Genomic DNA, 13,731 nt, shown 5'->3' on the forward strand with positions numbered 1-13,731 from the left:
TAACAAATTGGATTCATAAAAACATAAACATTCATAAAATTGTAGGAAAAAGGTTCATTACAAAAGCAATTCAGGGACACCCCCTAGCATAGGGGGGTTTAGCTCATCATACTATTCAAAGAAAGTACAAATGTAAAATTAGACATTACAAGAGATTAGATAGCTTCGATCTTCAATTGCTTATGCGCTTGATGATCTCCGTTCTCCAAAAATCTTGATTCTTCTTCTTTTCGTCCCGTCGTCCCTTTTTTCTTCTTTTCTTCTTTTCTTAGGTCTAAATAGTACAGTACACATTACAGCCAAGCCAAAAAGTCAAAAATGCCCTCCGGGATCACTTCATGAGTGAAAATAGGAAATCAGAAAATCCAGCGCGCCTGCCAACACGGGCCGTGCCAAGCAACACGGCCGGCCGTGTTGGCTCTCTGGTTTTTGTATGGGAAGAAGTTGAGCTTGCAGCACGGGGCGTGTCAGGAGACACGGGCCGTGTTTGGCTCTAGGATTTTATTTTTTTTCTTTAACTCTTCCATCCTCTTCCATTGTTGCCTTGGCACTTTCGACTCTTCAACTACTTCTGAAACATGCACAATACCATGGAAATGGCATCAAACGCATCTAAAAACTTAAATTAACACCAAAAGCAAAATAAGCATAAAATACTCAAATATGAAATACTTAAAACTCAAACACTAAAACTCAAAATAAAGGGTTACCACATTGATGAATTTTGGCCGAGAACATGATGAAAATCAAGTAAAATGGTGACCAATCACAACCCCAAACTTATCTCATTGCTTGTCCTCAAGTGATGCAAGAGACAACAAACAGAGGTCACCCCGGAATTTCTTTTCACCACTATACAGCCGATGTTATTCGCACCGAGTTTCCTACCTTCATGGTCAAGATTTCGGCCACCCGATCCGAACTATCCGCTACACCTCACAGTCCAACACCTCTTTACCTGCAAGCTTTTTATACATCTCACACAATCTCTTAGGGTTAGCACTCAAGACTCAGCATATGCAATATCGACTCTTAGTTTTTGAATAAATTCTACTTCTATTGCACAAACATAATTCACACACTTTAGGAGGACTTAGGGTTGTAACGGGGCTTAGGACAGGTGGGATAAACAACAAACGGATACACAAGGGTTTTTGGGCTCGGCACTCATGCTATTTTTCTTGTACCTGTGCTTATTTTGATATAAAGGGGTTCGACATCGACTATTTAACTTTACTCAACAGATTGAGTATTGCAAATGTACTCAAGTCGTTTAGTTGGGACAAGTGCGTTGTTATCAGTTCTATTTTTCTTTTCTCTTCTTTTTGTTTTCGGAGCATTCAAAAAGCCTCCAATTTATTTTTCTTTTTCTCTTTTCTTGTAACAATTTTTCGCACGCTTGTCCCTTTTTGTATTAGATTCACCACCCCAAACTTAGAATTCAACACAATTTCAAAATCTACACATTCATGCCGAGCAAGGGTAAAAGAGATTATTATATATTGTTTTTCTTTCTGGCCATAGGGGAACATAAGTGGTTTAAAAACAAACAAAATGATTAAAGGCTCAAAAGGGGTTTGCAACGGATAAAACGTACAAGGGTGGTTGGAAAGGCTCGCGGTTAATAACAAAAACGTGCCTCAGTGTGTGTCTTAATGCAGTGTTATGTCAGTAGAACGTACGCAAAACCAGAGCGATAGAGTCATACCTGGATTAACTCTCATGATGATATCTTCGTATTTGGCTTTTTGTAGTCCCACCATGTGGGGTAAACTTGCAGGTTCCAAAGCACTCTCTGTGTAATGTAGCTTCTTTTTGGTTCAGGTGTACCATACTTCTATCTCAATCCAGCTTTCATCACACTGCATCCAACAATAGTTTTTCTTCGGCTGCATAAATTTCCAAGGTGCCTCGGGAGAGTAAGTTCGGGTTGTGTCTTTCATCCACTAACATCCTTCCCTCACGCCTTTGGTTTTTATCCATCAATCTGTAACCCAACACCCAAACAGTTGAAAATAAAAGAAATCAAAGTTAACTTAAAAAAAAATAAAAAACCAAAACGGAAAATAACTAAAACAATGAAAAGAACCCCCCCCCCCCCCCCCCCACACACACACTTGAACTAAACATTGACCCCAATGTTTAAACCCAAATGCAAGAGGGACTTACAGTGCCTACTGCGGAGGATGGTGCTGTGGAAATTGCAACATCATCTGTTGCATCATCCTTTGAATATCATCAATGGCAGCCCCTTGACAGAGCTGCTCTGTCACGATCCGATCAATCTCCGCCCCCTGGCGAGCCTGCTCGACACGGAACTGATCCATGTCCATGGGTGTCCATCCAGCAGAGAAGGCTCCAATACCTCGGTGGTGAGAGTTGTGAGGGTGAGGAACACCCCTCTCCCTTGCCGGTGCATCTTCCTCCATCGTTTCACCTGCGCGAAAATCATCTTCTCCCGCCTCTTTGGGGTTAACATAAGTATACAACCAATTCTCATTGTTATCAACATTAGTTTTACCAGTGTTTGGTAAGCGGATTAGCCGGCGTGTCCGGCTTACCAACACATACCCATGACGACTTTGTTCGAGCATTCCTTACGTGCACAGGGCATTGAGGTCAAGCTTACCCAACGCCTGCATCGGGGTCTCTCCGTCCAAAACTGGCCTACACCCACACCAATCAGCAATTTGTGTGATCATACCACCCACTGAAATGGCACCTGAGCTGGCACGCCCCATGGTACCTAAATGGTCGGTGGCGAATGCCGCCATATTCACTGGTTCCTCATTAACCATGGCATGCATCAAATATAACTCTCGCTTTGCCGCTACACCTGTACTATCTCCTCGTCCGAACAAGGTGAACGCTAACTCTTTTTGAGCATATCGGAAACACGGGTTCTGAATCCATGATGCCTTTGCACTCCGGGGTTCATACTGCGGTAAACCTGTAATAGAAGACCAAAAGGAACCTGCAGAAAAGTCATTTGGCACTGCCCCGGATCCTACCAATGGTAACCGGAGGCATTGCCCAAGCTGAATAACCGACATCGAATAATCTTCGTTATAGAGCCGGAAACTCATAGTCCCAAAATATTCATAAACATGACCAGTCCAATTCTTTTCCAATTTAAATTTTACAGTGCTTAGGAACTCTAGAGTGATGCGTTCATAGGAAGGCACATCAGCATGCATAAATTCAAAAATACCTAAATTGTGGAACATTTGAGATACATCATCTAGAATTCCTAAAGCACTCATAGTATCATCACAAACATACCTTGTAGGTACAAGCTTCCTTTTAAGGTGAGTCTTGTACCTTTCAACGTGGTCATCATCCTCAAAAATAATTCCGTGTGCATTTGGCATCCTCCGGGCCCTTTGTCTCGGCCTTGAGGTCTCTACCACAGCCTTTCCTCGCTCGGCTCTTTTGGGGGGCATAATGGTCACCTGAAAAGTTAGCGGAAAAAAAATAGTGGAGATAGAGAAAAATAATACCGTCACGGTGTAGAGTGCGAGAAACGACCCAACTTTTGTGAAGGGACTTTGAAAAAAAATGGTTGGATGATGATGAAAGTTGAGGTTTAGAGTGAAGGTGGTTATGGAGTTTGAGAGGTTTGAGAGAAAAATAGGGTTGGAGAAGATGAAGTGGCTGAAAAGTGAGTGGGGTAGAGGTAAAGAGTGTTTAAAGACGTGTGGGCCCCACTCCAACGTCTTTAAAATTAAAAAAAAATTATGAGTTACGTACTGCAACACGGCCCGTGCTAGCTCACACGGCCGGCCGTGTTGCACCTCTGGAAAATGTATTGGATTCTGAAGATTGAGCAACACGGCCCGTGCTAGCTCACACGGCCGGCCGTGTTGCACCTCTGGAAAATGTATTGGATTCTGAAAATTGAGCAACACGGCCCGTGCTGCCTCACACGGCCGGCCGTGTTGCACCTCTTTTCTGACTACTTCCTTCATTGCTGGGTTAAGTCGTCGCTGAGGTTGGACAACCGGCTTGTGATCATCTTCCATGAGAATTTTGTGCATGCATATTGTAGGGTTTATTCCCTTCAAATTCTCTGTGTCTAGGAAGACATATTTGAGGTTCTCCGGTAGTTGTTTCAATTCGGTTTCCTTCTTTTGTTCATCTTTCTTTTCTTCCACCAAGGGTTGCCTTAAATCTTCCCACCGGTTGTGTCGATAACCTTTAAAAGGTGGTGATGCTTCCGTCATGGCTAATACTTCCATATCTTTCTCGTTAACTACTTCCTCTTCGTTAAAAATTGATAAGCTCAACACCCTTTCCAAGGGTAATTTTTGTGTTGTCAAGCAATTTTTCTTTTCACATATTTAATCGATTGTCTCAATATGTTGACTAGTGGCAACCTCATCCTTGTACTTCATGGTGTTTCGCACATCAATTTTTAACTCTTCATCATACACTTTCAAAGTCATCGTGCCTTCTTCTATGTCGATCAAACATCTCCCAGTCTCTAAAAATGGTCTCCCCAAAATGATTGGTATCTCTTCATCTTCCGGCATTTCCAAAATGACAAAATCCACCGAAAACACAAACTTATCGATCTTTACTAGCACATCTTCTACTATCCCATAAGGTCTCTTCACAGAGTGGTCAGCAAACTGGAGTGTCATTCTTATATCTTGAATTTTACCTATCCCCAACCTCTTATAGATGGACAACGGCATAAGACTTACACTCGCTCCCAAATCAATTAGAGCTTTCTTGAAGGATCTATCTCCAATGGCACACGGAATAGTCAGAGAACCTCGATCCTTTTTTTTCACCGGAACCTTCATACCCTGCAAAATGGCATTACAAGTTTCCGTTAGAATAATCGGGTTAGTCTCTATGGTCCGCTTCTTCGAGATGATGTCTTTCATGAACTTTGCGTAGGTAGGCATTTGCTCAAGCGCCTCCAAGAAAGGAATGTTTAGCTCAAGCTTTTTAAACATTTCCAAGAACTTCTCAAAGTTTTTCTCATGCTGCCCTTTCTTCTTATTTCTTGTTGGGAATGGCAGTTTGACGGCCGGTTTTGGATCAATAACTTTATCTTTGACCACTCTTTCATCACTAGTAACCTCTTCATTTGCAACCTCATTTTCTTTTATCTCTAGATCAACTTCAAGCAATAAGTCTTCTTCTTCATAACTCTTCTCAGATACTTCTTTCGACTTACCATTCCTTGTGGTCACCGCATTCACATGATTATTTTCTCTTGGATTAGTAACCGTAGAACTTGGTAAAACGCCTTGTTGTTGAAAACCCGCTAGTTGTTGGGCTATCTGACTCATATGTATTTCAAGATTCTTAATTGAAGCACCTGTGTTCTTTAAATTACTTCGAGTCTCTTCTTGAAATTGAGAGCTTTGAGCGGCCATCTTCTCAATGGCAAGCTCCCAATCAGCTTTTCTTGGTACCTGTTGTTGATGTTGTTGATACGGTTGTTGTGGTTGGTTCTGCACATTTCCTTGTTGATCCTTCCATGAGAAATTTGGATGGTTTTTCCAACCCGGATTGTATGTGTTTGAATAAGGGTTGTTCTTCCTAAGAAACTTGATCTCCTCAATTTGTTGTGCGGTAGCAACGTAATGTACGGTAAGATGAGGTCCTCCACAAATTTCGCAATTACTAGTGTGAGTTGGTTGAACCTGTTGAACCTGTGCAACAGTTTGGGTATCAATAGCCATCTTCTTCAGTCTCCTTTCTACTTCAGCTTCTATTTGATCTTCCATCTTCACCACTTGGCTTGCCAATTTCAGGTCAATTATCCCTTCAGGTTGACTAACACTGCGGTCATACAACTCCAGGTGCTCATTTGCTGCAATGGCTTCAATAATCTTTTTAATACCAGTGGCTGTTGTAAAATTGGTTGAGCCACCACCTACTGTGTCAATGAGTTGCTTAGTCTTCAGCCGAAGACCATTTACAAAATTCTGCATTTGCTCCGTTGCATCCATATTATGAGTAGGACATGCAACCAACAATCGTTTGAACCTCTTATACGCATCTCCAAGTGACTCTCCTTATTTCTGTTTAAAATTCACTATGTCGTACCTCTTTCGGATGTATACAGAAGCCGAAAAGTACTCGTTGAGAAAAGTTGTCTCCATTTGTTGCCAAGTTGTGATGCTTCCAGCAGGTAAAGAGTAGAACCACTCTTCAGCATCTTCTGACAGTGTAAACGGAAACATGACCAGCTTCTTAGCTTCCTCAGAATGCCCCTCAATCTTTAACGACGTAGTCATCGTAAGAAACCTCTGCAAATGCTTGTTGGCATCTTCGTTAATTTTTCCTGAGAAAGGTCTCCTTTCAAGTTGCCGTATCGTTGAGGGGTGAAGTTGAAAGTGGGCAACATTGACTGGTTGATTCACTATTGTCATCCTTCCAAGCGGGGCATTAGCTCCCCCGTAATCACCTAATAGTCTCTCCACAGGAGGTGTGGCATCTGCCATAGTTTCAGGCTCGGTATCCGAATTTTCAGAATCAGAGTGTTCCGAATGAGTTGACACGGTTCCCTCTTTCTCGGAATCAGAAACTATCTGCGGTTCTTCTGGCGCTTCCAGTCTGTCGTGTCTGGCTTTTCTGATTCGTGCTCGCAACGATCGTTCTGGTTCTGCGTCAAAAAGAAATTCAGCTGAGGTCTTACCTCGCATAAAAATATTAGGCAGTTGTTAGGATAAGCAAAGTGAAATAAACAAATAAAATAAAGTAAAATTTTAGTTGCAGAGCAACAAAATTCCAATTGAATAATTATTAACAGATAGTTTGGCAGTCCCTGGCAACGGCGCCAAAAACTTGATCGGGAAAATAGCAAGTTGTAAAACCCCAATTTTTGCCCTAAGATCCCTCATGGCCTCAAGGCATCATATCATGTCATATCATTGCCTCAAGGATCATTGTGCACCTTTGCTTGCCTCCTAGTGGGTGGGTATCTTTTGAGCGTGGCTCTTGATCACCAAGCATGTATTGCATTTGTATATCATTGCTTTTCATTTGTTTACTAACCAAAAGTACAAAAATATTGTCATCTAACCATGTTACTTGCAGCTGAAGCAATCATCAGTCAATCAGTCAAGCAAGTCATTGAGCAGTGGATGGTGACCATTCTTGAAGAATTTGGGCACCATGATCATTCATTAAGAGGTTCATTTAAGTTATGAAATCATTTTGGATCAAGATCTCAAGAGAAAAAGGCTTGAAATTCACCAAAACATGGCTCAGTCAACCAAAACCCTAGAAAAGTCAACTGTAGTCAACTGTGATCAACTGTGCATTTAATCAGGAATTGGAAGGTGTGAGATGGTTGGAAAGGTCTCATTCATGTCCATATAAGCTTCATTTGGCATTTCAAAGATCAAGGTTGAAGGATTTGAAGTCAGACAAAAAGTTTCCCAAAATGGAAATGACCTGTAATTCTCACCTGCCAAAAATGGAAAGTCTTGCTCCTCAAAATTACATCATGAACCAAGCTTCAAATAAAAATTTGTCCAACATGAAAGTTGAAGATCTTGCTCTCACCATTCCAAAAAGTCCAAGAACACTCATTTCCCATTTATGGTTGGCAAGTTATGATCAAATCATTTTCAGAAAAAGCCTAAATTCAAAGTGGCATATCTTTCAAACCATAAAGCCAAATTGGGTGATTCTTTTTTGAGCAAATCCCATTTGACGTGTACTATCCAAATCCATCATCACATTTTACCAAAAACCTTCACATAAAAAGGCCATTTTTCAAGTGAACCATTTAAAAAGTGGTGGGAAAAAGTCCAAATTTCAAAATACAAGGAATTTTCACATGGGACCAATTCCAATAGCTTCCAAATGCATTTTATGGTTTGCTCAAAGTGAAAAATTACTGTTCCATTGGTTCAAGGTGCATAAGGGAAAAAAGGCCAATTTCCATAAACAAGCTCATTTACTAATCATCCAATTTTTGTTAATCATGATTAATGCTTGGATTAAGAGCATGTATAAAAGCTTAATTCTAACAGAATTGAAGGGGAGAATAATCATTTTTCAGATCAAATCACAAAAACTCACAAATTCTCTCAAAAATTCTCCAAGTTTCACATTCACTTTTTCATCAATTTTCCAAGAATTCATCATTGCTTTTGCTTTTTTTCTGTTGATTCATCATCTGCAGGTGCATCTAAACTTCTGTTTGAAGCATTTGAGGGAGAAATCGTGGCCAATTCTCACTGTGCAATCTTGAGCTCTTCAATGGCAGTTGGAAGATTCATCAATTTCAAGCACCTTTGAGCTGAGCTACACCTTGCATCAACCTTGATAATCAATATTCTCCATCTGTTTTCAAGAATTGGAGCCAAACAGGCGCGGATTCCATAACTGCTCGTCCAAGAGGTGAATTTTCAAACTCTTTAATTCTTGAAATCACCATGCGGTTTAGATAGGTCTTTGAACATAGAGTAGTTTGGTGTTTGAATCATGCATTTTCATGGAGTAATCGTGTAGATATCTTGATTCAAAGTTTGTGTGACAAAACAATTCTTGAGTGGATCTTTATGTACATTAACTTCTGGACAAATCCATTGCCATATCCATGACCTACGTGGAGAGACGGAGAGAACGGTATATGATTTGTATGATTTGGTTGAAAATTGTTCATAACCGAATCTGGAATCAAGAACAATGATGAAGCTCAAGTTTTCTGGAAAATCCCGTGTTTTGATCCGTTTCCGCGCCTGTCCATTCAAAATTGGTGTTTCCCACTCGGAGCAGCCAATCACGTGGCGCCAGCATCTTTAATTAAACGATGCGTTTTGGTCATGGCGCGCAGTATTTACAATATTGCCATTCGTCCTAATTAAACCACTTAATTCACTTAGATAATTATTTCAATACTTAATCAAACTTCAAAAAACCCTAATAAAACCATCCTTAATCCAAATTAATTGGGAATTTTTTTGTTGGATTCAGAATTTCATCTAGTTTTTTTTAGGCATGGTAACTCAAGTTGTGCCTGGTGATTTTTTGGATTGATATAATGATTTTTGATATGTATGCTATATATGTATGTTTCACCATATTAATCATAAAATACTCATGCTTGCTCCAAAATGAATGAAATTTCACATGTTTGTTCTTGACTCATGCCTGGTGATTTTGATGTATAGTTTGTAGTTTTTGGATCCCTGGTTTGGTATATATGATATAATCTTTTTGAGTGTGACAATATGTGTCACACTATGCTATGCTGTGTTCATGATTTTATTTTCCATGCTTACCCTAGGCCTATGGCTCTGATTTTTTGCATGAGATACCTTGTATACGTCTAGTTTCACCCTGATTTTTTGTGGATTTAATTGATCCATTTTCTATTTGATTGACATTTTTGATTGCTGTTTAGCATTTTTAGGGTTTTGATTGAGTGACAAACTTACATATCTTGTGAAATGCTCATTTCTTACCACATGAATGTGAAAATTGGTGGAGTGTTTCCTAACATGTTTAGCTTCAATTTGGCTTTGGTCCCATTCATTTCTCATTTGATCTCACTGTTTTACAATTGATTGGAGTTGACACTTGTTTTGTGACCTAGTTTAGGTTGATTTTTGCATGCCATGACATGTTGAATTTAATTCCCCTACTTCCACTAGTCCAAATGGCATGAAAATTGATATGTAGCTCATTGAATATGTTCTGTTTAGGATAGAATTCTTGTGGAATTTATTGAGCTGTTTTGATATTTGTTTGGTTGTGATCATGCTGTTGACTCATATGTGGTTCATACTTGACTACTTTGACTTAGATTGTGCATAAAATGAAATTAGTGCATAGTTTGGATGTGAGACCAATCGGTCCTTCTTCTTAATTGATAAACCTTGATTGTGATCATGTTTTACTTGCTGTTTTGAATTTTTTACCTCCTTTTGACCCTAGGCTTGTCCTAGTGGTCTTGTTACTTATGTTTGAGCTTGCTTTTCAGGTTGTGGAAGCATTTGCTTTAAGGAGATAAATTCAAGTTGTTTAGAGTCGTTTCATTTGATGTTATAAACTAACTTGTCTTGTCTTGTAGGATGCTAACTCATTTCATTTGAGTTTGTGCTTTGCACATGTGATTGATTATGTTGTTTGTTGATTCTTATGTTGTTTGTTTTGATTTTGTGATTGGGATGCTGATTATATTTGATTGATTTCAGGTACCCTTAGTTGCTCAGTTCTTTTGAGAACTTGTATTGCTTTGCTTGTATAGCATTTGCATTGAGGTAGACTCTCTTGTCTCCATGTAGTCTGGAAGACCTGGCTTGTTATTTAGCCAGGCAACTGTCTGAAGTCCTCCTTAAGAGGCGATGTTTGTGATTGTTTATTTTTGTCCCTAAGCAGGTAAAGACCTCATATGAGGCAATTGGTAGACAAAAGAGATATGTAGCCTATCTCCTACTATTCTGTGAGTCACTCACATTGCTCACACTACTTGTGTTTGATGCATGTTGAGTAAAACCCAAGATCTATCGAGTCTATACTTTGGGGAGAGAGTTCCATCTTTCTGAACTCCCCCACCTTCTTATATTCAATGCTCTCCTTGACCAGGGATAAGAGTGATGAGGCACACCCCTTATATCCTTTCATCTGCTTCACCTTGGCTCTCAATGTCAAGGTTAAGAGCGCCATTCACCTATTCCAGTGGACTTTTTAAGTCAAACCCTTTGATTGAGCCCAATTGTGTGGTTATAGTGTGTGCTACTTGAACTTGTTTGATTGATTATTTGATTCATTTGAACATGATTGCTTACTTGCCATGGTGCATTCATCATTATTGATTGTTAATTCTTGTATGATCATTATTGCATATCCTTGTGATCTATGTTTGTTTGCCCATTGAGGACAAATTGTAAGTCCATGTTGATTGGCTTTTGTTCCCATGATATGGAAGGATAGAGTGTAAGACCTCATTGGTCACTCATATCTTCTTTGTTCTTGTTTGTTGTGTGAGAGGATGCAATTATAAGTCCCTGTGATGTGGCATTTGTATTCCTATGACCATACTTTGGAGGTTGGTATAAGTCCAGATAGATTGGCATCCGACATCCAAGTTTTGTTTACTGTAGGAGGTTGGTGTAAATCCATTTATTGGTATCCGATATCCGCTTTCTGCTCTTGTGAGATTGGTATAAGACCATTGATGGCATCCGGTATCATTGTTTTGTTTTAGGAGATTGGTGTAAACCCATTTATTGGTATCCGATATCCGCTTTTGTTTGTGAGATTGGTATAAGACCATTGATGGCCTCCGGTATCACCTTGCTTTATTTTTTATTTGTTTGTTGCCCATTCCTAAGGACACACTTGAATCATCTTCTATATGATTTCAAGAGGTGAACCTTCCTAAGAAGTTTTATATTCCATCATCCATACCCTCTTTGTCCTAAACCTTTTCACACTTTGATTTCAAAAACCTTGACTTGTTGTGCAAACATTCTCATCTCTTTTTCAAATTAGAAACCTGGACCCTAAGTCCTTGATTTTTCAAACTCCACTTCATAACACTTCTTTGAATCAATCTTAATCATACCTTGACCATATTTTGTGAATAATCATAATCAATTAACTTCACCCATTCAATTGTTTTGGCTTTGTCCATTGTTAATATGTTTTCATACATTAGCCGTAGGTTTTAATTACCATAGTGGTTGATGTAAACCTTACCTTATCCTTAGTGAGTTGATTGTAAGTCTTCCATACTTATTATAGGGTTAACCCCTCACTAGTATGTTGAAGCCATCCTCGCATGGTGGATTGTCGATGTTGGTTGAGTTTTCTCCCATTGGTAATGAAAAGCCTTAATGCTTGTGTTTTAAAATGAACTCACTAATTTTTGGAAATCTTTTAGCCGAACTACGGCGTTTTGATCCTTACCTTTGATGGAAGGTACGTAGGCAACGGGTTCATCCGTTCGAACACAAAAATAATTAACTTGTACATCCTTTTCTCATCTTCCCATTCATGTTTGCACAATATGTCAAAAACAAATAAACATTTTTATACAACAAGTGTGGAAAGGGCTCCCTAGGAGTACCTAGGACGTGATGGGTGCCTAACACCTTCCCATTGCGTAATTTACCCCTTACCCAGACTCTCTGATCTTTTTCATTAGTTTTCTACGTGTAAAACTTCTTAGGTTTTTGTTCGCTTTTTAACCAGTCCTTAGGATAAATAAAAGTGCGGTGGCGACTCGATTCATTGTATACTTTGCTTATGGTTTAATCAATAAATCATATAGCGACGAATACACCGCTACAGAAAAGTGGCGACTCTGCTGGGGATAAAATTAGACCTTCCCTGGTGGTATTGCCTACTTTTCACCCTTGTTGTATGATATTTGTTCATGGGTTATTTGACATATTTTTGTACAATTTGGGATAACTGTATTGATTGTAATGTTTGAATTACTTGATATACAATTGCTGTTTGCTTTGGTGATCTCTGTGAGATGAGTTCTATACCCGAACTCGAGTGCGCTCTAGGATAGGAGAATGGCATAGTCTTGTTGACTGGTGTGGAGTATTCCTTAGCCAGTTGACTTGCGAGCCCATTCACTTGGTGGAGGTCATGTTGTATTGATAATGTCACACAAGTTATTTGTGGTTAGGCATTATTCGTTCAATCATGTGCCTTAGAAGCCAAGGACCTTAGTTTACCAAACCCATCTTGGCCTATTTTTAGGACGTAGTGCGGAGGTCGTTCAGATGTAAGATCTGATGCGATTGTTACGCGATACTACACTCATAAGAGTCTCTCTTGAGAATATTTTTGGAATACGAGTATTCGTTCCTCCGATAATATCCGAGAGATGGGACGATGATTATGGGAACCTCTGGTAGAACATGTCTGGCAGGTTTAAACCCTAGTACACTCCCTTTGGGTGGTTCTTAACCGAGACTCCATGCTCGTGACTCTCAGCAAACCCGTGATTCGTGGTTGAGTCGTTCAAACATCGTTAATATCAATGGAACTTGGGTATTGATGAGGTGTAAAACCTAAATCTACCAAAATGGATGATTGATATTAAGGATGTTAGAGCCGGTTCATGTACCGTTAATATCAATGGAACTTGGGTGTCGATAAGGTGAAAACCTAAATCCACAAAAATGGATGATTGATATTAGGGATACAATGAGCTTTCCCACGACCTTTGTTTGGGGTGCTTTGCTTGATCCTTGAGTGTGATTGTTGCATTCATGCATTCATCTGCATCCCATATCATCAGATAAAAAGAAATTTTTCAAGGAACTCAAAGGAGTTTATTTGCAAAAATTTTCGAACATGGAAAAAACCGGGAATTTTTTTTCACCTGATGTATCTGATGAGATATTCTCATGTATGATCAAAATGCTTAAATATTTCAAAATTTGCAAATAAAACCCTCGAGTTCCTTTGAAATAAAAAACAAGCATACGCATAAACACTTCATGCATCATTTGCATAAGCGGGTGTTTTGTTCCAGTCTCCCGTCCTGTGGTCTGACCCTGCGATCTTCATTTATTTTGAAGACGCACTTCGCCGGTACTACACCAGAGCCAACTCTGCCAGATCGATGGATCATCCTGAGAGATGTTTGCCAGACTATGTACTGTTGATGGATTTATTCCTGGTTAACCGATCCCGGGCTGGCATTGGCTACTGTTCTGGGGCATTTAATGAGCATGGTTTGTTCAAGAGTGGGGGTTTCATCCACGACGATCAACCTGAAGAAGAAGC

General features: G+C 39.7%; 1 protein-coding gene across 1 annotated transcript; it reads right to left on the reverse strand.

The window, feature by feature from the left end:
* Positions 1 to 4,340: 4,340 nt before the first annotated feature.
* On the reverse strand, positions 4,341 to 5,951 carry LOC127129684 (uncharacterized). Its single transcript, XM_051058825.1, has one exon. The coding sequence runs from the start codon at positions 5,949 to 5,951 to the stop codon at positions 4,341 to 4,343; it is 1,611 nt and encodes a 536-aa protein (XP_050914782.1).
* Positions 5,952 to 13,731: the final 7,780 nt, after the last annotated feature.

The sequence above is a fragment of the Lathyrus oleraceus genome, chromosome 3 (genome assembly GCF_024323335.1).
Source record: "Lathyrus oleraceus cultivar Zhongwan6 chromosome 3, CAAS_Psat_ZW6_1.0, whole genome shotgun sequence".
NCBI classification, from domain to species: Eukaryota; Viridiplantae; Streptophyta; class Magnoliopsida; order Fabales; family Fabaceae; genus Lathyrus; species Lathyrus oleraceus.